Raw genomic sequence first — 27,175 nt, forward strand, 5'->3', positions numbered from 1 at the left:
AAGTCGCTGAACTTTGGTACCCGAGTACACTGAGCTGGCATCTGTAGAAACTACTCGATCACAAGTTTATTCATCCAAGTGTCTGATGGACTAGGCACCAACTCCTGATGTGGTGTTGAATAGCTAAAAAGCTGCAGCCAATGCTCAGGAGTTAGGCAATGCTGTGACAGCCAATTATATCCACATACACTCTAAGACACACTCACTGCACCGTAACTACCTCCCATTACATTTTGTGGCTCCTGCTAACCTGTGATTACAACCACAGGAACGCATCAACACGTCTGTCAGGCACACGTTCTGTGATACGTGGATTTCAGTTTTGGAAATTGAAATGAAATGATTTGGAAATAGATAGATTTACGTAATTGGTACGTCTGGTTCCTAATTACATCTTACCTATACTCAGAGAGGATCAAAGAGAATCTGTGTTTTGCTGGAAGTGTGTAGGCGGAGTAGAACATGTTGCAGGAGGAGCTGCCACTCAACCGAAGACAAAAACATTCAGTTCAGTTTTCTGAGTCACATAAACCAGTGGTACTCTTCCTTTCCTATATTTGTAGTTATTAATTTTTTTATGAAAGCATTACTGTAGGTAAGCTCAACCTTTGTTTGTTCAGTGGCAATTCATGAGACATCCTCACGCATAAGTTGAATTGTAAAATACCAATAGAAAGCCTTTGAAATAATTTTTATATAAAAACCAACAAAGGTATAATATCAATTGGACACCAATGGAGCGCAGTTGATCCACAACTGAATTATAGATTCGTTTTAGGTTTATTGGTGGATTAATGAAGAAAAATTAATTGTTTATTTAACGTTATTGGTTTTGTGATAAATACAATGCTCCCAGCAGCCACATAGCTTAGCTCAACATAAGCATAGAAAATAAAGTATAACAATAACAATCATTTCATGAAGGGTTATGTCACGGTTTATTTATTTGACGTCGAGTTCCTCACATTGAAACTCAAGGAAGTAGTTCTGATTGCAGAGATGCTGGTAGGTGTATTTTTTGTTACCTGTGCTAGCTGTTTCCCCTTTATCCCGTGTTTATGCTAAAAATAAGCTATGACACGGCCCATCTACACTACAGGCATGAAAAAATCTTGAAGCTGGGCGTGTCTGAAGCTTGGCGATTTTTTGCGAGCAACCAATCACATGAATCTCCCGCCCCCGACATACAGAGCAATAGCAATGTTAAAACGAAGTAAACTGGATATAAACTCTCCAAACAGGCGAAAAAACTATCAGTTTCACCCACTGTCTCTGCCACCTCCCTCCATGCCTGGTTCCTCCGGTTTGTATCCCGGTAAATAGTTCCGGTCGTAAAGAACCGGGTGATTTGCTACCGTAATATCTCGTTTGGAATATGAGGAAATGAACTGCGGTCTGGCTCTCCCAGCTTGCACGCGGTTGGATTGGCTGAGCTTGCACTGGCGGGATTTGCATAAACGGAATTTGATTGGCTGATGCCAAGCATCGAGCCTCAAAAGTTGAACATTGTTCAACTTTTGATGCCGATAGATGCTCGTGATGCTTGCAAAGCCATGCCATGCTCCCCACAATGCAGTTCGGCGAAGATTCAAAATCTTCTACGTCACCCCATTCAAGTGAATGGGCGAAGCGTTGAAAGCATTTTTTGATGCCTGTAGTGTAGACGTACCTAAGCATCACTCACACGCCCACACACACATTTACAAACAGAGACCTGAAGATCCTGCAGTGAAAACACCTCACCAAGACAATACACTTCCCCACATAAACTTTCCTGGAGAATTGTTACATTACTGGATAGCTCCGTGCACTGTAGCTTTTATATGCTGTTGTGTGAGCTGCCTCTCAAAGGTTAACGTGCTTAAAAACACTATAACAATTTAAATGATTGCACTAATGTTACATTTTGATTTAGATTTTTTTTTAAGGCTTTTGTTATAGTTTGGCCTTGGAAAGTACTTTACTGCCGGATGTTTACTTTTTCTTATATTACTGTAGAGCAGCTCTATTTAAGCTAAGTGCTCATGCGTTATGTTTGCCTTTTTTGTAGCTAAACTTATAAATGGATAAGTGGAGCAGGAAGCACTGTTTACATTCAAATGGCTCACCAGCCATTTAGCCACATAATGCGGCTCATTTTAATCAATTTATTATTTATGATCAAACAAACAAAATAGGCCTTGCAAGCTCAGCAAGGCTTTGCCCGCTAATGCCGAAGTTTTGTGAAAGGCACATCAGATCAAATGATCCATCAGGCTCCAGGCCAGGGGCGGCGGGTACTGTAAGCTAGGAAAGACTGTGCCTTCCCAAATATTTGTGTCACTGCATCCTGGTAAAATTCAAATATAATGTATAATGTTTGTGTCTTTGACATTAGCGCTGCTATGCAGCCACCATTAAACTGTACTACGAAGTCAGTTCAACATACCCTGGATATGTTTGAGTTATCTTAACTAATACTAACAAACGAGATTTCGCTATGCGATACGACGCTGGTGTATCGCATAGCGAACACCAGCTCCAAGAGAACGACGGGAGCAGGCTCGCGCCCACGAATGAGCCGTTTTAAAAAAAAAAAGTAATGCAAGACAGAATGATATGATGATCTCTGCGCTACGCTACGGGTGCTCCGTGCATGCATGCAGTGACATGTAATATCCAAGGATTAGAGACTGTTGGATGCTGCTGTTTTGAGCATTTCAATATATTTATTTTCACTATGTTATTTATTTATGATTATCTTTAGGCTCAGCAAAGATTTGATGTCAGCTGTTGCTTTCTTTTTTTCTATAGTTAATACTAAAATAGAGCCCTACTGTTTTGTTAGGGCTTTTTCTTTAAATATAATTTTGTATAGGTGTTGCTTTGTGTAGCGTGGTTCAACACGCAAGTCAGTGCAGTCATGGTATCAGAGAGTTACAAGGGTCTGTAAATGCAATGAAAACAATTGGTCAAAGCAAATCATTGATATTAAACATGTTATTTTTACTTTTGAATACTGCAGTACAAAGGATGTATTGAATAATTTAAGTGATATATGTGTACACATATAAATGATTAGTCAAAACAGGGCTACATTTAATTGAATTATAAAAGGTATGGTCAACTGAAGAGCCGTTTGGGAGCCGAAAGAGCCGGCTCTTCTTGCTGAGCCGAGCCAAATGATCCGGCTCACCAAGAAGAGCCGGAATTCCCATCACTACTGGTTATCAACTCAGTAAATCAACCCAGGGTTTCTCTGTTCGGCTGAGAGCGCGTTCAAGGGGCGGGGATAGCAACATTTGACCAATCACAAACATGGACAGGCGTACTGACAGCGCAGCGTCATACTTCATTAATGAAAATGAAACTATAATATTAGACAGATATGAAGAAGTTCAACTTTAAACATCCATGACTTAAACACTTTATCCAGGATAAAAGCAACATAGTTGCACATGCAAGGTGAATACAGGACAGCTGGTTAAAAAATTAAATAAACTACCGAGTGTTTGAATGTGTAGGCCTACATTAACAGGTTTATGATATCACTGCCTCATCTAAGACAGGAGTGATCTAACTTAATAATTAACATAATTACATTTGAGTCAAATTAATGTGTTGCTTAAAATAATACTTCTGCATACAGTAGGCCAGGGGTGCCCACACATTTTTGGCTGGTGAGCTACTTTTGAAATGACCAGCTAACCGAGGTCTACCAATCAAAAATAAAATCCCAAATTGCAAGGGTTGCTGAATAACACGTTTTATTTTTACATGGGATAACTACAATAGGGCTGCAACAAACGACTAATTTGATTATCGATTAATCTATAGATTAATGAAACGATTAATCGACTATTCGGACTACTGCTGTGTGCCTTGCACAATTTCTCAAACGCTCTTATTTAGCCATCAACTTTTAGATTTAGTTTGAGGTTGTTTTAGGCATGTGGAAACTAACAATGAAGACAATAAAGATGAATACTTGATTCAAAAATACATATATTATTAAATTAACTGAACAAATTGTGAACAAAATTAACATTGCTTTTTATTTGAATTAAATAAATAATATTTCACATCAAAAGAAACAACAATGTTTTAACAAATCGTATTAAATAATGTGATGACAGAACTGTAAACAGAATAGCTGAAACTTTAACAAAATAAATAACTCAGTTACTAAGTCTAATCATTAACCCATGTTTGTATAATGTAGTTAACTCCGTGTGTTGCTGCTAGCATACATAACACCTGACGTGGAAACGTTACTCGTGGATGGGGCTACAGAGCTACGAGAAAGACAGTCGAACCCGGTGCATTCCTCCGTCTGAATGTGGTGCACTTTTGCTAAATGTTTAGACAAATTGCTCGTGTTACCGCCCTTACATGCTAAACACTTTTGGTGACGAGCATTGTCCACCTCAAGACGGGTAACATGTAACCACACCTTGGAGCGCTTCTCTCCACCATCTCCTCCGTGTGTTGCTGCATGTAGGAGCTGCGTGTGTGTAAACTGCCCCGCCCCCTTGCAAACAGACGGGGGAGAGAGAGATCTCTTCTGGATTGGAAAGATAGAAAATACACCGACCATAGACGCATTTGTTTGTCTTTTTGCATGTTAGAAACGAGTTGGCGACACTAAGACTAAGAGATAATGTTTGTGTAGCAATAATACATGACCTTTCTCTTTCTCAACTCGCTACTCGGAGGGAAGTCGCTGTCATATGCCTTGTGAACACTCCGATAATGCCTCTCCACGTTACCTTTCTTTGGCAGAGCGACGCTTGCTTTACAAATAAGGCAAATAACCTTTGAATGTGACATCACAAAAAAAGATTCTCCCTCCCATTCTGTGTGGAAGTGGTATGTCTTTAGCTTTTTGCTCGTTCCCGCACTCATTTTGTTGTTTGTCTCTCCCGGCACTTGACTGATTTTGTATCGCTTTGCATTCTGGGTTAACAGACTGGAAAGCAATAGGTCGCTTTTTCTGTCAATCAAGTAAACTCCTGAATTAAGTGGCAGGGAGGCCAAGGGAGGAGGAATCAAAAGCTGTTTTGTCTATTTTAACGGAGCTGGATTTTTTTTTTTTATGAATGACTCGCGATCTACCAGCATTGCCCCCGCGGTCGACCGGTCGACCGCGGTCGACCGCGGTCGACGTACTGGGCACCTCTGCAGTAGGCTATGTGACACTGTAAGTATTGCACGGCCAGATACGGCTCGAGAAGCTGGCTCAGATAAGGAAATATAGGATATATTATGATATTATATGATCGATGATGTGATTGATGATGGGATATGAATCATAAGTGCGACATGTCGGCGTTTTCCCTGCAGGGACGGATCTAGAAAAATATTCATGGGGTGGCAAGAGGGTGGCAGGAGAATTTCAGGGGTGGCATCCCCTGGCAGAAGTATATGCTGATTTAATCGCAGTCATATCAATCAATGTTAACTTGGAAAGCCACAATATTTATTTTAACTCAATAACATTAGGTGACATTATTGTGGCACATCAGTAAAGCCTTAAATATAAATATATAAGGTGGCAGACATAATTTAATGAATTTTAACTGAACAATAACTGAATGAGTTTGTCTCACTCTTAGACCAGCAGGGGTACCAATCTATGCAGACTGCTGCAATAATTAATTAACTGTCTCATCGAGGTTTGTCTATATGAATATGATACTATTAACAATCATATTATTTCTATCAGCTGTCAATCACTTTTATGATTCACATATTCAGTGTTATTATTAAATAAACTATATTTTTTGGAGGAGTTAATGATGAATGTTCCTCAAGATGCTTGCTCACCCTCCTTCAAATTTGAAAGACAAGTAATTCAAAAGAATCAAAAGAACAGTTCAGCGCCCCACAACTTCATTGCAAACAGTTACAATTTTGACTTTACCTCAGAAAGAACAAACATTAAAGAAGTGACTAACTGCATCAATTAGGGTTAAAAAAACATGTATTCAGCTAAAACATATACATCGCTGCAGTTATTATCCAGTGGAAAGTCCTTACCTGCTGGCCTAGTTAAATCAAAGTGGTTACTTTATTTTGGCTGGGCAGTGAAGTTTTACACACCTTCTTATTTGACTTTCTCAGGACTTGAAACAGTTTTTTGGGGGCAGACCCCAACAAAGAAAAAAATATGTTTACACACGTAAGGTCATCATCTTAACAGTTTATTATTCTCATCGACTCATCCGTGCGCAGAGTATCAAGTTGGCATGCCCATAACAGCTGAATGTGGCGATTACCATCTTGATCAGCAAAACGCCTCACAAACTTATTAAGATTTAAAGCTATGGTGCGTTTTGATTCAATGCTGAGTACAGCCAAACTTGACAGGCTCTTCTCTGTCATTGTAGACAGCAAATACCTCATTCCTTCCGTCTACTTAGATCCGAAATGCTTCTCGCTTTGCGCTGTCCCCCGGTTCAAATGAAATCGCCAGCAATCATATAGAGTGGCGAAGTCACGCCCATCTACTTCCGCCCCATGGGATCTTAAAAAATAATTTCCATGTCAAAAAAGTCACAGTTTATCGTAAAACTGTTGAAATATAAGACTATGAAAAATACTAGCGCTGAACGATTAATCGATCATCCACACCAATCAGAAGTGCTGTGCTCCACATGTACCAGCCATTGTTAACCACTCAGAAGTGGCCCATGATAGAAGGTGATAGACAGATTGATCCAATCACCTGCCAAGTATTTTTGAAAGTACCTGCCCTTTCCAAATGGCTTCCAATCAGGGCCGTGGGAAGTAGGGGTGCTGCAGCACCCCCTGGTGGAGGACAGGGGATCTGCACTTCTACAAGATATAATACAAATATAATACAAACAAAACGAATTTCCAGCCTTGATGAAACAACATTCATAATTAAGTAAAGATAACACCCTTTTCACCGTGGTTACATTTTCCATTTGCCCTGTACGATGGGCGCTGTAGTGATGAAAGTGGGGGATGTTGGCTTATCAGGCGCCCGCAGCTCACAGCCAAAGTGAGAGAGATAGAGAGAGGGGGTGCACCGGTACCGGCGGGGATTGTTGTTAGCTTCTGTTGCGCTAACGGATATAAGAAACTGTTTCTACAATAATGTGGAGGGAGAGTTCTGTCCTGTCAGACTGAGAGGCTCAGTGAGGTAAAGGAATCTGAGGGTTTAGATAGTTCACTTTAGTCTAAATTATCTCAGTGAATCTCAAACGTATTGATCACAATTTATGTAAACAAATCTTTCCAAGGCACACCTTTATAATTATTAGGATAAATTAAAGCAGGTTTGAAAGCATTCCAATGTATACTATAGGACAGTAAACCAAAAATATCGTTTAAAACTGGAGAGATTTAAAAATATGCATAAATAAATAAATGTTAACTGTTAAAATAAGATATGAATGACCAACAAAAATAAAATAAGTTACATTTATTTGTTATTGGCTATGGTAGGTTATTGGTTATGTTCACATACTTATTTGATTAATAAAATGCAAACCGATTTTTCTCATATGGGTGTTTAGAGTTGTACCCCCTAGATCAGTCTCTAGTAATTGGGCGCTCAAAGTGCACCAGATTGAAGCATTTTACTTTAAAATGTTAAAAACATCTTCTCGGGGGGGCACCCCCGGACCCCCCTAGAGTATGTGAAGTCCACCCCCCAATTAAAACATGTTATAATGCTAAATACATTTGAAGCCTTTTTATATAAGCTGTCCACCATGTCAATATGTTTCTCTTTTTGTAGTGTATTGGTCTTTTGTAGAGGTTTTTCATTGCCAGCTAAAATCGGTCAGAACCAGCCCTGGTGTCATCCCCACAGCACCCCCCATTTGAAACATGTTCCCACGGCTATGCTTCCAATGGAGCTTTCCTAGATGGTTTGGTGAAATAAACCATCCGAGTCAGGTTAGTAATGCTCCATCACATGTTTTACATCTATTACAGGGTGAATTTAAAGTGAAACTTGACTTTAAAGCAACCCAACGGAAGTTTCACGTAAGTTTAGTTATTTCACTCGTAGCTCTGGCTGCGGGGGTGCTAGAGACGGGAGCATGTTGATACGACCTTCCTAGCCGGAGTTATGGCCGCATTTTACAATAAACTTACGTTGGGTCGCTTAAAAACAAATATCGCAATTCAAATCGCAATCGCAATATTTGTCAGAAAAATCGCAATTAGATTTTTTCCAAAAATCGTGCAGCCCTAAAAAATACGCAACTAGAAAGACTACAAATCCCAGAGTCGTGTACATTACCGTTACACATTACACTCATGTTACTCACCTAAAACCTTGTAAAGCCAGCAGTGGCGGCGCCAGGGTATAGCTGGGGTAGGCTATAGCCATACCAAGAAATGGCTTAGCCCTGCCTTAGCCCGACCATGAAAAATGATGCTAAGGTAAGCATGTGGATGAGAACACGGATTGCGAAAATCTACCGGTCGTGTCCACAACACACAAACTGATCCTGAAGTGCACGTTACTGACGCAATATGGTTGAGTCCATTCGGGCTTATGCTAGAGGGGTGTAAGGAATAGTCTAAGTAGTGGGGGAGTTTTATACACTAAAGGTGTGGAAATTCTCTCGCGTTATAATATCAGCACGGCCGCGGTCAGATCAGAATGCCTCCGAATGCAATTTGAATAGACCTACAGCCAATCAGAGCAACGAAACGTTGGGTCTGCTGCGTCATGCATTACTGATACGTCACGTTCACAGTGAAAAGTCCCCAAACTCGCGCCGAGAACTTCTAGGATGAATTGTATATTTCGGATGGATAGATTTTTTCTTAAACGCCCTCGCATTGAGGTACAACAAGTCGAACAGGCGCTTTAATGCGACCCTACAAGGATGCCTTTACGGATTGACACAGACTCATATGCATTTCCCTGACTCTGCCTGTGACCTCTGCTAGCTGCGAACGCAGCTTTGCATCAAGAATTATCTAAGAAACAGCAGTGGTGATGCACGGAACAGCAACCTGGGCCTGCTGGCTATCAATAAGCAGAGGAGTAAGGCACTGGATGTCCAGCGTGTCATTGACATTTTCGCTTCCAACCACAACAACCGGCGGATCGCGCTACTTTGAGAACGTCAATAGTGAGTTTTGAATATATTTTTGTAATAATGGGTCATTTGAAAAAGTGTTTTGTATGACAATAGAGACACAGGCCACCTGTTGTGTGCTGTATCTGTCTCTCTCAGTTTACCTGTGTGTGTCTGTGTGTCTCTCTCTCGCCCTCTCTCTCTCTGTCTGTCTCTCCCTCATTCTCCCTCTCTCTCTCTCCCTCTCCGTGTCAATTCTATATGCAAACTTTTCTTGTTTCTGCCGCTGCGTATCATGTTGTAACAACGTGGAATTAGCAGAATAGACTATTGTATTGTTTAACTCACACCTGTTACTCTCGATGTAATTTAGCTGATAAAAGGAGGCTAATAAAAGCCTCACGCGTGGCGTTTCACTGTCAAGGGGTGCGATATAGCGTGTATGTAATTACATTACAAATACTGACTCGAGCCCCACCACTGTATGGGTTAGCCCTACCATAGACTACCCAACAAAAATACTCTGGCGCCGCCACTGAAAGCCGGTCCCGCATGCTGGCTCTTACGGAACTGACTAACTCCCCTTGTGTATGTACAGCTCTCAACATGCCCAGACTTGTAGTATTTTTCACCTCTTTCGCAAGACCAGAGTTGTAGTTCATTGAGCGCTTCACACAAAAAATATGTTACTTCACAGTTTTACGACACATTTTTATTTTTTTGACTTGCAAAATTATCTTTTAAATCGACAAACATCATATGTGTAATTTGTTGCACAATTCAAACGGGATAAAAAGATAATCTTTCTCTCTCCATTGACTTCAATACATGATTTTTCCGAAATAAGGTCCCATGGAGGTCCACCAGAAGGGGAGGGACTTCGCCACTCTATTTCTACGCTCGAGCCAGGGCCGGGGGAGGGGTTACAAAGCTCGCGTCTTGTGCTGCATTCACTTGCACTCGGACATTAGAGATTTTCTCTCATAAATGCCCGATGAGCCACACATTTTCTTTCAAAAACAAAGCTGCCAACTGGGATGGCAGCTGGGGTGGCAAGGCATTTTTCTGAGGTGGCAGCTGCCACCCCGTAGAACCGCCACTGCTTCCCTGCATACGGCAGTTGTTCTGTATTTCCTTTATCCTGTAATATGACTTGATAGATTTAAACTCCGCACACTGAGCTCTGATCGGTCAGCAGGCGGTGCTTTCACTGAGTTGATCTCTTATCTATAGACGCCGGAGGCGGGCAGCGTCAGGTAAAAAGGGCAGCGTCAGGTAAAAAGTTATTTAGCCTTCCCAAACCTGAGCCTCACACGCCGCCTACAGTATGCTCCAGGCCCCAACTGTTGACAGCAGTCCTCCTCCATGAATCATGGATCACTTGTGTGCAGAGGTCACATGCCAAAAGCATGGAGAAACAATGATTCAATGGGTGACAACATTTCATCAGAGCACAATATGTTATACGGTTTTTGACGAGATATTTCACAAAGCCTGTCAACATTTCCTGGAGAAGCTTCAAAGCCAGAGTAAGCCAAACTTCCCTTTGGAGTTATTGATGAAGAACAACTGTAGAGAGATGGACTATGATAAATAAAATGAAACAGTTGGCACCCTGCATCACCCTGATATGCGACATGCTCACTTGGTATTTCTCAATTGCAGTGTTCGGTCAGAAAATGTCACAGCCCTGATTCCAAACAGCTGTTTGAAATACATCTATTTCTTATCAGTGCATGATTATATCTACAAGGCAGAGGACGGTTATTCTGCAAAGACTGGATCTGAAACAGACACTCCTGCATTTCTTAAAAGATCGTCAGAGAGAAATCTGTATCCAACTTGATGCTTGCTGTATTTCATTGGTATCTTCACTTCACAGAGTTTGCTGCTGCGCTGTATAATCCCTGCACAAAGTCAAATTATCTGCTTCATAATGGAGCTGCCAGAACATGTCAACAGACAGTGGCCCCATTTGTATCTAAGCTTTGCCAGTTGAACATTAGCTTCTATCACTCAGCAGAAACTCTGCCGAAGTTGGAGTGCAGTTTAAATTATGGCTGAAGGGATACTGTTGCATTTTTTAACTTTAACTGGCACTCCTCTCACTCAAGAATTTTGTGAGACTGAGGGGATGGATTGTAATTTTGAGTTTCGCCTAAAAAAGGCATTTAAAATTGAAACCACACTGAGATGCAAAAGCAGGGTTTCCGTGAAATGTGTGAAGTGGCTGGTGAAGTGCATTTAAGCTACTGCACAAGTGCCGGGTTGTTTTCAGGGTACTGACTGGCATTTGGCAATTATTTAGAAATACCTAGTATCCACAAAGTGTCCCAGTGCCCTTTTGTCCAACAGCCCGTTACCCCGATAATTAAACATGCATTGATCCAAAGGCTAACAATCCACAAACCTCTCTGAAACAAACAGAAGCACATGACTTCATAGGTTTGGCCCTACTCAACTTTGGCTGGTACTTGTTGCCTTTGTAAAAAATAGGTTGTTTTCTGTTTGTTGCGGTCAGTGTGTACTTTTATAACAATTGGCTTTTGGATAAAAGGATGTTTATCCTGACGTTTTTGAATAATAGGCCACTGGAACAAAGGCATGGCACCGGGTACAGCTTGGGGCTAAAGCATTAGCAAAATTAGCAATGGGATGGGATAATTAACTTAGGGTTACTAAAATCAATATGTTATTTCAATTATCACTTGAAATCTTCCCAAAGCTTTGGGTTGTTTCAGCCTCTTTTGTTTTTGTTTTTCCAAATGAATAATAGTGTTTTGTAATTGTTTTAAGGTCAGCTTAAGTGACCAACTAAATAATTAATGCAGGCCTAAAAATCCGCTAATAGAAGCATATTTAATAGTTTTTTAGCATACTCTAGCATAATTTTTTTAGGAACATTTTAAGAAGTTTTAAGAAGTTATTAAGAGAATGTAATTTCAACAAAGAAGTTATTATAATGGGTGATTTTAACATTAACTGGGAGGATAAATCGGCCAGAAAGAATCTAAAACATATAACTGATTATTTTGACCTTGTGCAACTGATCAGTGGACCTACAAGAATAACAAATCAAACCAGCACTCAAATTGAATTAAAGAGAAACTTCCAGGTTAAAGACACCTGTGAATAAATGTGTAGGAAAATGATGAATACACTAGATTTTCAAAAACATATACAGAAATATACACTACAGTGACATCTGGCGTCGTTTTTGTAAGAAATGTTCACTTCCGCATAAAAAAGCCTCGGCACGTGACCTCCCGCGTGTGACGTAACACGGGGGACACAAGGGGGAGAGCGGCCGGTGTAACGTATTAATAAACATGGATCCCAATGCTAGTTTCGACACAGAAGAAGTTGAACATGAATATTCGAATGCATATGACGGACCACAACCTTATAATTATGAGCCTGCTAGGCGTCCAAGAGACCAGGATCAGCCAAGGATTAGAAGAAATAACGGCCATCGGAGAGAAATTGAGCTGTGGTGTGAGGAGAACCAGTGGAGAACTGGGCAGCTATCTTGGTGAGTGACCGGCGTTAGCTACAGAATGTTAGCTAACGTCACATCACAACATTGTAAAGTTAGCTATCATATATCAGGCTATAACTAAAGTAGCATTGATAATATAGTAACGTTACTGGCAGGACTGTTGATACTGATCCATAACAGAAACTAATGCGCAAGTATCAGCCGTATCTCGCGTTACCTAATGCAAATCCACACTACGTCTTACGGTGCTGTGTACCGGAAGGGAGGGAGAGAGCAGCGAAGGGGGGGAGAGAGATGTAATACGGTTTCCAAATAAACATTTTGTTTTGTAGGTGCTTGTGTGGGGAATGCCAGCCCATGACCTCAGCTGTGGAGAGCATGTGCTGCAGGGAGGTGGATCCCTTTTGGGCCCTGGTGGAGAACCTCACCCCCAGACCAGACATAACATGCCTGACACTGCACCCAGGCTTTGAAACATGCTGTCTGAATCCCTTTGTGCTACAGATAGCCTACATGAACTTCAGGCAGGAGCATGGCCCGCTTCAGGCCAGCAGACATGAGTATGTTTAGATTACAATTAAAAAGATAAATACTATTAAAGATGTTACAGTTGCTATTGACCCCGAGTGTTTAGCAGGTTTCAAAACCCAGAACCTGTAGATTATATACTATGTAACACTTGTTGATGATGTTAACAAGGCTATCAAGTTTACCTGTAGATATTGTGTCCCTATCCCCAGGCAATACCGCTACACAGTTTACAGGTAGGTCATCCACTGGGCCTATGGAGTTCTAGGCAGGCACATTAGGAAGCCCTTACCCTCATGTGTTGTGTCTGCCATCAGAAGACAGTTCCCAGAAGAAGGAGGAGGAATTTACAAAGGTTTTGAGTGGCCTCATTTTGGTGACGATCAATACAATTAATCACAATCATAGTGTGTTCGCACTATGTGTTCGCATACACATGCATTTCCAAACATTTTGTCTACCTATGCTGTAAATGTGGTATTTTTTCAATTTACACAAATAAACATTGATTGATTGATAGATAGTGTCTTTTCATTAATAACCACCAAAATACGTTATTTGAACACTCCTCTCAATCGATTTACAAAAAAAAAAAATAGTATGGCCCGCCCTAATACACCAATGCAGTTTTTAAAGATATACATTTTTCAACACAGAATCATTAAAAAAAAATTACACCATATCCAATCATTTTACGAGTCAGAAAATGCTATCTGTTCATTGCAGTTATTGTTTATTGAATTAGATTACCATGACCTCAACATAATTATGTAGAGTATAAGTCCACAGCCAAGAAATCTTTATTTGCATATCATTTCATTTATGAATATGGAATTATGTATTTAATATTATTATCGCAGCTCAACAAGGCTCCCTCCTGTCAGATGGAGGGAGTAAATACAGTGGCAAGCTTTGGGACCTGTCCCAACATATCCTATGAAGAGAGAAAGAAAATATTTTTATTATATATTAATATTGATTTTTGTACTATCAAAATCTCTTACCAGGTTTTATTTAACAAATAAACAAATGTCAATTTAGAATAATCTGACCCTGAAAACTGTGAACCACAGAATCTGCTGGTTTCACACTAATTTCCTGTGTTAAACCGGGAATGCCGTGCCAGATAAAGGCCAACTGCCTCATCCTTGGCGATCTCCTGGCAGGAAGTGGAAAGGGGGGCAGGGGCAGTGGAGGACAAGACTGCACTGCTCTCTCGTAGAGTCTCTGGTGACCTGGAGTAGCCCTCTCTCAGAGACCCCATCAGGGCTACAGCGTATGCTGAAGGAAGGAAACAAGTGATCACATTCAGTGATATTATAGATGCATCACACAATAAATAATATTTAGGGACCGAGTAAAACAGCTAACCGTATGATGGCTTCTCCTTGATAGGGCGAACTACCCAGCCACCTTTGCAGAACCTTGGGTAGCGAACTGCATAACGCACCTCACCATCACTGGTTCAAGCAACCTCTCTGCTGCTATTGTGGTTAAAGTGCAGGGCTGCCATGAGAAGCCTGTAGAAAAAGCAGATTATGCAGTTCAGAAGTTGTTTGTACATACGTGAATAAACTGTTTAACTGATAGCATTAGTCGGTTAAACTTCGTATTGTTCGTTAACGGTTAAATGGTTAATTATTAACATCCCTAAGCCGTACACATTATTTCACCATCACATCATAATTACCTGCTGTACATCCCAAGGAAGGAGAACCCAGTGTGCTTTGGTGCAAAGTGGAGGATGAGGGAGTGAAATGCCTCCAGGGAATAGGTCTGATGCTGTGGAGACAACTTCCGGACATCCTTCACCAATGTTCTTCTCAAAGTCACCCTCTCCAGTTTAATGGCTGCAGTTGTTCCTGTACAAACACATATTTTGTTCTGATGTTACTAGAATTGTCTACATATGCATGTATTACCTACACCAGAGCCGGCCCGACCCATTAAGCGACATAAGCGGCCGCTTAGGGCCCCGCAGCCACTAGGGCCCCCCTAGCAAAAAAAAAAGTAATAATAATAATCTCAGTACACTGTCGCCGTGATAAGTATGTTTAATTAATTGTGTTAATATGCCTAGATTGCCTACTCTCAAAGTCATGTATTATATAATTGAGTCAATCATATAATACATCCACCACACTAGAGAGGACGGCAGAATTGTAATTTCCCGTGTTCAGTGAATACAACAGAGGCAAGACACGAGACCAACCAGAGAGTTGAATGGAAATAAACATCTGTCTTATTGGCTGACAGGTATCTATCATGTGAGCTGTGACAATGTTTAAACTGTCAGTCGGACTCAGAGTTCTTGAAGATGGACATAAGAACATCTATTCTTAAAAAAGACGACAATTCTCAAGTGGTGGCTCACACAACAACCCCAGAGCCACCACTTGAGCCTGGTAAATGGTATGTAAATGTCAGTAAACTTCCAAGATATGCAAACATGTAAGCAAAGCATAAATTACAGCTACGTTGAAGTTACTTTGAATCGCGGGGGTAAGCTAAACCGTTAGCAAGTAGCTATAGCTAGCCAGATATATTAAATAAACACTTAGTCATACAATCTAAAAAATAATGTTTTTTAGCGTTACCTGGTGATTTCAAAGAAAGCTCTCTGGAAAATGTTGTCTTACTGTTCGACATGAAGCTAGAAGCTACCTTACAGTACACAGTTGATACTGAGTTCTGTCAGTTAAAGTGTTTCATAGTTAGCTTAGCTAAACATCAACCTAGCAATGAAATGATGTTATGTGACAGTATTTCTGAGAAAAGGTCAGCTGAAATGGTGGCATGCCACTGCTTTACGTGTCGACAGCATGTTTGAACGTATTTGCAGCAGTAAATGTGGCTGTTTGGCCACTGACGTTGCCATAACAACACCTGAATTTAAATGTGCAACCTCTTTTTGTGACAGATTTTTACATGAAATTATAATTCTTCTGAATGATATTCCTATTGACAGCTAGTTTCTATGTGAACATTATGAGATGGGCAGCCAGAGAGAATAAATGAAAAACAATTGTGAAATACTATATGACAAAAGAAGAATACAGTTTAAAAGGGGAGTGATTTGTAAAATATAACAAAAATAAAATCTGTTTACAGTTCTGTTTCATATGGATGTTGAGAGATGTATCCATAGATCTGTTAATTTTGCTCTCAAAGTGCATCAGATTGATGCTTTTAACTTCATTATTTATGCCCCCGGACCCCCCTAGCGGAGATGAGGACCCCCCCTAGAGGATGTTAGGTCCACGGTGTAGGAGCCATATGTTAAAGTGTATAGTCTGATATTTTTGAATGTTGTAGTCCTTTGTTGTTAGTGCTATTGTATTATTTATTTGAACCAGCCGTGTGAAATTAACGGCATAGATGACCGCAGCTGTTCGTGATTACGAGACGTTATAGCCGACGGCAGCTGCTGGTGATTGGCGGGTGTGAGAAGGAGAAAGAAGCACCGAGCAACATAGTTTTTTGAGCTGAGAGAATATGTGTTTGTATTTGATACTTTTTTGTGTAAGTAAAAAACAAACTATCCTGAGACGTATTTTGTCCGAGTCAAGCTTATTTGCTATCTGTGAGCCGAATTTTGGATTACTGGAACTACACACGGTGTTTACATGCTTATTTATACAATATGTGTGCTCATGCTAACATTATAAGACAAAAGTTGGTTCCGTGTTGTGTGTAGTGAGAACGCGCTAGAGTGAAGGGGGCCCCCAAGCCAAAGCTCGCTTAGGGCCCCCAAAAGTCTAGGGCCGGCCCTGACCTACACTGATAAAGCACGATTGTGTGATACTTATATAACGCCTTGTTAATGTGTTAGCACACTTTGGGTTATATATTGATGGAGTGCTCTGGAACCAAAATAAACTAAGCACCAGCAAGCACTTGGACGACTAAGATGTTTCAGCAACACAGTGTGTACAGAGTACGTTACCTGGTTCTAGCCACTCCTTGTCCCTTGCTTCTCCCTCCAGAGGTGGATGTGCACAGCAGGGAAATGCAGGAGTGCCGTGTTCATGGATGTCCTGAACATGATTCACCATACTTTGCCACTTGGCTTCCATCACATCTGGATCTCCATCAGGAGTGGAAGCTGCAGTCCAGTACAGGTGATTGATGATGGCTGGCCTCCACAGCTTCAGGTCCTCACACTCCCTCTCCTTTGCAGCAGCATCCAAAGCTTTCCCTAGACCTGTTTCACAACACAAACAAAATGTTAAAAAAGAAAATGTAATTATAAACAAATTTCAGCCCAATCAAACCTACCAACATCAAGATACATACTTTTACCAATATGCCAGATATCAAAGAAATTAGTCGTTCCTCCTGGACACAACTCCTCCCGCACCCACTTGGCAACCTAAAGAGTGAAACACAACACCTTAATTACTTACTAACTAGTAAGAAAATGCATTTTTTGCTGTTAATATGGTGCGCCAAGAATCTTTGTGTGTACATATGTCTGTTCGTTCTTGTGTGTCTTTACCTGGCGATTTCGGTCCGTAATAAGGGCTGAAACTTGCATGTGTTGCTCCTTAAGGAAGTCAATGCTGCGTTTCAGACCCTCTAGTTCACACCAGGTGCTGCTTGGGACCTCTGAGCTCTGTAAAACAACATTATGCAGTCATATCACTGACCGTGTCACATCAGACGAAAGCACATCTGACTTGTGTGACTGATAACGTTAACTTACCTGGACAAGTTGAAGATCCAAAACCTTGTTTATTCTGTCCTCGATCGAGGAGTAGGTGACATATTTGGCACAATGGCCAGGAGAGTCTGACCTATGAGTGTCAAAAACTGTTTAATTCAGACGTTAAAGCCCAAAAAACAATGCAATGCAGTTATTTTAAGTTGCTTTGGATAAAGCTAAATTAATGTAATTTAAATATTGTTTTGACCTCTTTTTGATATCAATAATACAAGCTGAAGTGTTCTACCTGCAGTCACCAGAGAGGATTAGCCCACCCCCCATCTCCTTCAGTTCTCGGATGATCCCAGCCTGCTCAGTTTGCCAGGCCTGCACGATAGTAGGGATTGTGTACAGGCGCTGATGGCGGAAGAAGGTGCCGACACTGATGCACTGAAGCCCTAACAGTTTCAACATCCGTATTGTCTGGGTAGCCATGCAACCTCAAAAGTGGATGGCCCCACTCAGTAACAGGTTGCAGGCTGGCATGTTTCTGTACAGCATTGGCTGGTTCTGCCAAAAACGCTCATACCCACATGCTGCACAGACCTAAGAGATGTGAAAAGCAGAACATTGCCAGTACAACTCTCAGTCAGTCAAAAATCAATTATACCATAAAACTAATGAAGTATAGACACAGTGAATTGATAAAACATAAAAATAAAATAAAACAAACATTTACATACAGGTTATGATACAACCTTTATTTTTACATCAGTGGAATTCACACATATCCTCTTACTTGTTTTATCTTTATATACGTTCCCTCTTGCTGCTCCACATTACCCTGGGTTTCCCCACAACAGGAAGGGCAAATGGTGAACAAGGACATCAGCTGGATTTGGCACACAATGAACTTGTCAACAGCACTGAAAAAAAAAAACACTTGTTATTTCTGACCGACACAATTTGGTAATACAGTACACATCATCTAAAATTAAAAGAAGCCTTACTTGAGATCAACATTAGTTCGCTGCATTGGCTCTTTTGATGGTTCCTCGTCAGACGACTCGCTCATCATTTCCTCCTCTGGGCTCCTTGGCATATCCCCAGGGTGGTCCATCGTTACAGAAGATGACTCATCATCACTGTGTGCAGGACTGGGCAGTGGAGATTCTGTCTGACACCCCACACTCACCATCCTGGGCTGTACCTGGACAGCTAGGATAAAAAGATATATATTATGTAATTGTGCCTGCCATAAACAACAGCCCTGCCATACAATCTACCTCTACAAAGCTTATGTTCAGGTTTTGTTGACATTCGGGCTGAGATGTTTTAATTCATTTATATGTTAATTATTGAGGTCATAGCAAGTCTTGGAGTTGTAACAGCCTGTATCATACTGAGATGTTTTTCTAATAGGTTTTTAACATGTACAAAAACTATGCAGAGTCTTTACTGCGTTTTGATGTAAAATGGGCGCGCTACTTCTGTGTTACATTTACCTGATGAACGATGGAAAGGTCTGAGGTTACACAGTGAGCCGCAGTGAAGCACAGATGTTGGCTGAGGAACCAGTGGAGAGACGACCTCTTGCTCTGGGTCTATAAGCCCAGCAGTGGCGGCCGGCCCATAGGGGCGCCGCCCCACCACTTCCCACATACAAAACAATAAATTAAATTAAAATATTAAATAAAAAAATATATATTTAAAAATATATATATTTAAAAAATATATATATTTTATATTTTTTATTTTTAAGGAACAAGGTAAATATCATACAATTGGTATCAGTAAAATGTATAATCTACAATAAAATCTTGTTTAAAATTGTGTTACGATGTCTAAAGTTACTGATAAGCCACATGTTTCCTGCCTGGCCTTGCCCTTGGCATTAGTTTATCATTACGGGGCGCTGCCCCCGAGCCAAACAGCAGCAACAAGCACGTTGCAAAAGTCTCAATAGTAAACTGTGCCGCCGAAACATAATTTCAGCCAATCAGCGCCGTCAAATATTTTGGTCACGAGGGCGCTCACTCGGCGCCCACGTTGCTTACGTGCGTTGACGTGAGTTGTTTTTTAGACTCGTGAGGAACTGGGGTAGTATCTGTAGTAACGCAGTGTAGGCGGAGCCGTGACGTCATCTTCAATGAGCTCCCCAGAAAACAACACAGCTGTTGGCTCTTAGCACTCAGAGCTCACAGCTCTTCATATCTGTTCAGAAACTAGACAAAAGTTAAACAAGTACAAACCACATACTGTCTGTGTCATGGCGAATACAGTCGCTGGCTTATTTATGTCTGTATAGGCCGTTGTTGTGAGTGTGGACGGTCGGAGCATTTACAACGTTAGCTTAGCCAAATCTCCATTAGAAAACACGCATTTTAAAAGGTTTTTCGCCTGCCGTCTGTCTGCAGACTTGTCAAAGCCTTAATTCATGGTTTTTACTATCCGGTATCAGTATGTTGTTACTTCGGCATCATTTTGAAACGTATTACAATTAAATCACGGTCAAATATGTTCATCTTGTTGTAGTTGTAGCCCCCTTGACAACGATTCTCTCTATAGTTTAGACTGCGGTCAAGCCAGCCTCCACTCGGAAAAACCTAGTCAAGCCAGCCCTCACGAACACAGAGGGATGATTTTTTTTTTACTCAACCGTAATGCATAGGATATTCGCGCACCGCAATATCACGTGAGGGCTGGCTTGACTAGATTTTCCCGAGTGGAGGCTGGCTTGACCGCAGTTAGTTTAGCATACTCAGCCCGACTCAGCCTGGTTGTTCCTGGCCCTAGAACCACAATTTTATGGGGCCATTACATCACCAGAAGTCCCAATTTAAGGGGTCATTTCTCCCAACAGCCCCACCAAAAATATTTTCCACCAGCCGCCACTGAAGCCCAGCATCACTGGCTGTAGGTGAATCTGCAGTACTGTTGTCTCCCAAAGTCTTGAAAACACACACATGAAACACATGATTACTCATGAAAATAAATAGCAACTGCGCCATTAGATATGCAAATAAAGTCCCCACGCCAATTCTAGCTAACATTATCCATTATGACTTAGCAAGTGGGTTTAACAAGCTAGCAACATTAACTTACAACAATAAATACTAAACACACGTTGCTTGTCATTATTGAAATCATTATACTGACTAATTTGGAAGTTAGCAAACGTTAGAAAAACAATACTTACGGTGCACAGTTCACGTTTTCGTTTTGCTGAATCTCTGACCGACGCTCCCGCGCTCTCACTCCAGCCTGCTTCTGCTGCTGCCGGAGCTGTGTGTATTGACGAAACCGCACTAGCTATCAGCCTCACACGGTCCTGGCTTCGATATCCCATACTGCACTCCATCACATCACTTGACTCATAATCCTCCGGTCGAAAATGAGCGCCACAAACGACCGCGTTTTTCGTCACAGACGCAGCATTGAAGTCCCGTCTCTTTGTCTGCACAAAACGAACCCAGGACCGAAAGCTAGCTAGCTTTCTTTTCCTGTTAGGGAAATAGTGGACTCGATGTCCTGACAGGCTGGTATTTGTGCAACCTGCACAAACACAATACTGCACCATGATTACAAATGGTGAAATACAATGTAAAACTACCGAAAAATACCAGCTCCTTAAAACACAACCGCTCTACTTAACGCAACTCTACTATACCCGCGGTCAGAGAGCGGAGATGTTTACCCTTTGTGATGTAATATGACGCGTTTGACGTATGACCTTAAAAAAAAGCCGTTTTTAAGAGCAGAGCTCAAAATTGCTCCTTTCCCTCTGAATTCCTGCCCTTATGTCTCGTAAAACATATCAAATCCTGCATTCCCTTTTTTAATTGTAATTAAAGCAAGTTTAAGCATAAATGTAGAACAAATAAAAACCTGAAAGATGCTCTTTAAGACTTAGTAACAGACCAGAGAGAATTTTTAAATCTTTTAACATGTTAACTGTTCTTTCTGACCACAATATGACTTTTGTCGCCAGGAAACTAACCAATAAGCGTTTTCGCCCTTCCGTCAGGAAATATGAATCTTGTGGAATCCCCAAAAACAAATATGAGACTTTTACAAATGCTGTTGAACAGATTAAATGGGAAGATATTTTGCCTGGAATAGACCATGAAGAAGACAGTAAAATATTCTCAAAAACGTTAGAGAGGACTATTAACAACTTCAAATGCAAAATCAAGCATAGAAATAACAAAGACACTGTCCATTGGATAAATGAGGATATTTTCAGACGAATGAAAGAACGTGATCTAGTCTTAAAAACTGCAATCAAAACTAAATCAAGCCATGACAGAAGTCATTTTACTATGCTTAGGAATAAAGTTAAGGAAATCTAAGGCAGATTTCTTTGTAACTATAAAAGACAAGTCAGGAGGTCATTCGAAAACTGATCTGGGACCAGTTAAAAACATTAACTGGTAATCAACATAGGGAAAGAAAACAGTTTGAACTTAAAGTGGACCTATCATGCTATATTTGATTAATATAGTGTATGACCATACCTATATAAGGCATATTTATACTTTTTATTTTTCAAAATACCAAACAGATCATGCATTTTAGCCGTTCCTCATTTCGCTCAATTTAACACTGTCTTTGCATGGGCTGATTCTGTGAGAACAGCACCATCTACAGGCCTGGCATATGTACTACAGCGTCTCCAACGCTTTCGAACGGCAATGTCCGTGGCTGTCTCCTCCTGATTGGTGGAGTTGGCCCAATAGCCGTAGCGCCACTTCTGTGACGACAGAAGTGTTCAAATCTGGATCAGTCTGTATCAGATCCGTTGCAGCCCCTTTTTAAGAGATTTGGGTATGGAGGAAAATAGAGAAGGTTCTGTTTTCTGACACTTGGTGAGTTCCCTGGAACACCAGGGACACATATTCATGTATAAAAGACGTACAAAAGTGCATTTTGCATGATAGGTCACCTTTAAAGTAAATGGTAAGCTTATAAACACTCCAGGCGATGTAGCTGAAGTTTTAAATCACTATTTTATTGATTCTGTTGATAACATTGCACAGTGTTTTTCTCAAGTAATTGTCAAATGTATACAATGGAGCCAGCTTTCAGCTTAAGAAACACAACTGAAGCAGAAGTTAAAAGAGTAATTAAATCCCTTAAACCATCTAAAGCAAAGGACATATTTGGTATGTGTCACGGTGCGTGAAACAAGCAGGACCCAAATGCAGATATAAACTGAAAACTTCCTTTATTTCAAGGCTATGATATCTCTATACAATGACAAACAGAACACTCACCGCAGAACTAGTCAGGGAACACGACGAACCGACCAAGACAGACATACAACCCAAGACTTAAATACACACAAGACTCAATCACACAACAAGACACAGGTGAGGAGGGAGGAGAAAACACAGGGGCCCAGGTGAACATAATCAGACAATTAGACACACCAGGGAAACTAATGACAAGAGGAAAACACAGGGGAAAGGACCAGACAATAAACGGGAGGAAAACATGACATGGAAAATAGCAAAAACACCCAAACCTACAAAACTATAAACGTGACATAACATGAGAATCGTGACATAACCCCCCCCCCCTCAAGGGACGGATTCCAGACGTCCCAAAAAAACAAAAATCCAGCAGGGTGGGTGGAGGGGGTCTGGAGGACGGGTCTCGGGCGAACGGCCCGGGGGCAAGGCAGAGTTCAAAAAAGGGGAATTCGGGCGGACGGCCCGGGGGCAAGGCAGAGTTCAAAAAGGGGAATTCGGGCGGACGGCCCGGGGGCAAGGCAGAGTCCATGGAGGGAATCTCGGGCGGACGGCCCGGGGGCAAGGCAGAGTCCGAGGAGGGGTGAAGACCAGACAGCTCCGGAGGCCGGTCAGGAGCCGGTGTCGGCAAGATCCTCCATGGAAGATGACACAGGACCGGCAGGACCCCCGGCAGGAGAGCAGTCGGCGGAATCCCCAACGCGACAGGACATGGAGTTGGCAGGACCCCCAGCGGAAAAGCAGTCGGCGGGACCTCCAACGTGGCAAGACATGGAGTTGGCATGACCCCCGGCAGAAGAGCAGTCTGCGGGACCTCCAACGGCTCAGGACATGGGGTTGGCAGGACCCCCGGCAGAAGAGTAGTCTGCGGGACCTCCAACGGGACACGACATGGAGTTGGCAGGCCCCCCGGCAGAAGAGTAGTCTGCGGGACCTCCAACGGCACAGGACATGGGGTTGGCAGGACCCCCGGCAGAAGAGCAGTCTGCGGGACCTCCAACGGCACAGGACAGGGGGTTGGCAGGACCCTCGGCAGCGGGGCAGTCTGCGGGACCTCCAACGACACTTGAGTGGGTTGGTTCGCCAACAGAACCCGGGGAGCTGGCGTCGGACGGACAGCCATCAGGACACGGGGAGCTGGCGTCGGACGGACAGCCAACCGGAGACGAGGTGCTGGAGTCGGCCGGTATGCTGACAGGACATGGGGAGCTGGCATCGGACGGACAGCCAACAGGAGACGGGGAGCTGGCGTCGGACGGACAGCCAACAGGAGACGAGGTGCTGGAGTCGGCCGGTACGCCGACAGGACTCGAGGAGCTGGCGTCGACCGATGAGTCAGCAGGTGACGAGGAGCCGGAGTCGGGACCATGGTTACTGGAGCCGGCACTGAAGCCGGGAACATGGCTGTAAGGTCCGGTTCTGGAGCAGGAAACATGGCTGTAAGGTCCGGCTCTGGGGCCGGAAACATGGCTGTAAGGTCCGGTTCTGGAGCCGGAAACATGGCTGTAAGGTCCGGTTCTGGAGCCGGCAACATGGCTGTAAGGTCCGGTTCTGGAGCCGGAAACATGGCTGTAAGGTCCGGTTCTGGAGCCGGAAACATGGCTCTTGGGGCTTGAGCTGCTAGCTTGGCCTTGCGACTCCTCCTCTTAGCAGCCGCCTGAATACTCCGTGGACCTCCATAAGCCAGACGAGTTCCAGAATATGACTCCTGGACAGGAGCAGGAACTGGGGCAGAAGCACGGGTTGACTTCAGCCGGAACCCACCAAGGCGTATGGTGCCAGGTTGGGAATTGGGAGGCCGGGAGCTAGCATGCCTGGGGCTAGCAGGCCGGGAATCACACACAGGGAGGATCTTTGAAATCCAGCCAGGTAAGAACTTCACCATACCTGGTTTCTCTTTAGCCATCTGGCGCTTCCGACAACACAGCCTCCCGCTGCTGAACTCCGGGTGCTCTCTTCCATCTATCCGAGCAGTTAGCCAAAAAAAAGGAAACATTTAATAATTCCGACTCGAACGGATCTGCTGGGCCCATTTCTTGGTCGGTTCGTACTGTCACGGTGCGTGAAACAAGCAGGACCCAAATGCAGATATAAACTGAAAACTTCCTTTATTTCAAGGCTATGATATCTCTATACAATGACAAACAGAACACTCACCGCAGAACTAGTCAGGGAATACGACGAACCGACCAAGACAGACAGACAACTCAGAACTTAAATACACACAAGACTCAATCACACAACAAGACACAGGTGAGGAGGGAGGAGAAAACACAGGGGCCCAGGTGAACCTAATCAGACAATTAGACACACTAGGGAAACTAATGACAAGAGGAAAACACAGGGGAAAGGACCAGACAATAAACAGGAGGAAAACTTGACATGGAAAACAGCAAAAACACCCAAACCTACAAAACTATAAACGTGACATAATATGAGAATCGTGACAGTATGGATGCAGTTATGCTCAAAGACCTCAGTTTTTCTCATCCTATTGCCAAAATCATCAACCTCTCTTTCTGTCAAGGAATGTTTCCAAATGTTTGGAAGCCGGTGTTAACTGTGTTCGTTATTCTCCCGACCAGGAGAGAAGCTTTAAAAGGAGACTAAATGGAGTCTCTGTGAAAGTTCAATTGGGTACTTTAATTAAAAAAGGCGCGGGTTGGTCACAAGCATGATATTGTTCAGTCAGACAAACAGCTGTGATCCGCTCCTCGATAGGGAAGAGAAGAGCCTGGATCTCTCCTCCGGTGCTGTTATATATCCTCTGCTGGCTCCTCCCCGACAGCCGGCTCGCCTCGTCTCCAATGTCCGTTATTGCATTTAAACAGAGGATTGGTTCTTTTCACATTCAATATATGCTTAACACGCATTTTCTCCTCATATTCTCTTTCATCACTTTTCATTTAACACATTCTAAACGCTGTAATCAATACTCTAAAAAATACTTCTCGGCTCGTTTGATTTCCGGTCATTCCGGATGTTGTCACATGCTACTCTCGCCTGTAAACAATAATGTATTCAAATAAACTGTACCTTCATTTAATATTCAGCATGGTAGTATCTCGACATCTATAGTTGTAGTGTTAAATCAGTAGGCTTCGGTTTGCACCACTCCATATCATTTCGCTACTAAATTCACCTCTTTAGGAAATCGTATATTAGCCACATGCTAAATGCTAACCGTAGATGAAGGATTTTCAGAATAAAAGCTTAACTGCTTGTGCACAAGAATTTCTGGTTTTTCAGTATAAAAGAGCATTAAAACTGACGGCATGTTTAAACTACATTTCCCCATTAAAACATTGATTTTAATTTCTAACAGTCCCTCCTTACACACCTAAAAGGTGTGTATAATACTGAAATCAATGAGTTCTTCATCTGAACTTTGCATATTACATATCTCATATTAACAGACATACAATCAAATGGAATGGTTTTACAGCCGGCTTTACAAAAATACAAAATAAATTCTTGTCTGTGTTCAAACATAAAAGTTTTCCCTTGTGCATAACTTCTAGTGTTTACATTCAATATCATTCTTCAAAATAGCAGCAATGGCTTGGTATCAGAACATTTCTTCGTCCCTCCTTTCACAGAAACCGTTCTCATACCACGCTCATTGTTAAGGCACTTGTTTTTACAAAGTGAAAAGAAACAAACCATTTTAGAATAGCAATGATTTTTACAACATGAGATCCACCATATTAGAATAGTATAAAGTAATAAAGAATAAAATAAAATATCTTGGATTGGCAAAGTAAATTGAAAAATAAAAATAAACTATCTTGGAATAGTGTAAAGTAAATTGAAATGGATTCACTCCATTTTAGCATTTTATTTTGCTCACTTCTTCACATGATTTCATAATGTAAAGAATCACATCAGCTGGACATTCGTTGATCAATCTCATCTCCGAACATCCATATCATTTAAACTAACTCATCATCGCATCAACATCTGTATACGGGGGTTGGTCGTCTTGTTCTGCTAGCATTTGTAATTATCTCCTCATGAGAAATGTACCCTCCCTCCTTTCATACCATTTAAGGTATGAAAGTAATATGTTCTCTAGAAGGGGCCGTCGTGATCAATCGGTACGTTCTACTCTGGGGTACTGCATTCTAGACAGTCATTTCTGGGAGAAGATTTTGGTCAGTTACAACAGTTGTAGAGTTTCATCACTTAAAAGTTCCTACTCAGT

The 27,175-nt window shown here is 42.0% G+C and overlaps 2 protein-coding genes and 1 long non-coding RNA gene across 7 annotated transcripts; 1 reads left to right on the forward strand and 2 right to left on the reverse strand.

The window, feature by feature from the left end:
- The first annotated feature begins 8,726 nt into the window (after nt 1-8,726).
- On the forward strand, nt 8,727-13,593 carry LOC307044533. The gene is made up of 3 exons (XR_013809661.1): nt 8,727-9,101; nt 12,879-13,106; nt 13,287-13,593. It is a non-coding gene; the product is annotated as an uncharacterized lncRNA (long non-coding RNA).
- A 197-nt stretch (nt 13,594-13,790) lies between these two features.
- On the reverse strand, nt 13,791-21,407 carry LOC307042453 (uncharacterized protein). Of its 5 annotated transcripts, XM_079686323.1 has the most exons (12): nt 20,919-21,407; nt 20,589-20,670; nt 18,730-18,937; nt 18,519-18,645; nt 18,027-18,325; nt 17,780-17,870; nt 17,573-17,689; nt 17,371-17,446; nt 17,021-17,278; nt 14,765-14,936; nt 14,446-14,594; nt 13,791-14,355 (listed from the first exon to the last, which is right to left on the reverse strand). In XM_079686323.1, the coding sequence occupies exons 5-11, from the start codon at nt 18,212-18,214 to the stop codon at nt 14,540-14,542; spliced, it is 957 nt and encodes a 318-aa protein (XP_079542449.1). In that variant the 5' UTR covers nt 18,215-18,325; nt 18,519-18,645; nt 18,730-18,937; nt 20,589-20,670; nt 20,919-21,407; the 3' UTR covers nt 13,791-14,355; nt 14,446-14,539. The 5 variants fall into 5 exon arrangements, with proteins under 5 accessions (XP_079542449.1, XP_079542448.1, XP_079542450.1 ...); XM_079686322.1 differs by lacking the exon at nt 20,589-20,670; XM_079686324.1 differs by lacking the exon at nt 20,919-21,407 and having other exon boundaries at nt 20,589-20,899.
- A 1,359-nt stretch (nt 21,408-22,766) lies between these two features.
- LOC307044958 (uncharacterized protein) lies at nt 22,767-25,144 on the reverse strand. The gene is made up of 2 exons (XM_079690414.1): nt 25,129-25,144; nt 22,767-24,933 (listed from the first exon to the last, which is right to left on the reverse strand). Exon 2 carries the CDS (start codon nt 24,875-24,877, stop codon nt 23,255-23,257), a length of 1,623 nt encoding a protein of 540 aa, XP_079546540.1. The 5' UTR covers nt 24,878-24,933; nt 25,129-25,144; the 3' UTR covers nt 22,767-23,254.
- Nucleotides 25,145-27,175: the final 2,031 nt, after the last annotated feature.

This window comes from Notothenia rossii (assembly GCF_949606895.1).
Source record: "Notothenia rossii genome assembly, chromosome: 6".
NCBI lineage: Eukaryota > Metazoa > Chordata > Actinopteri > Perciformes > Nototheniidae > Notothenia > Notothenia rossii.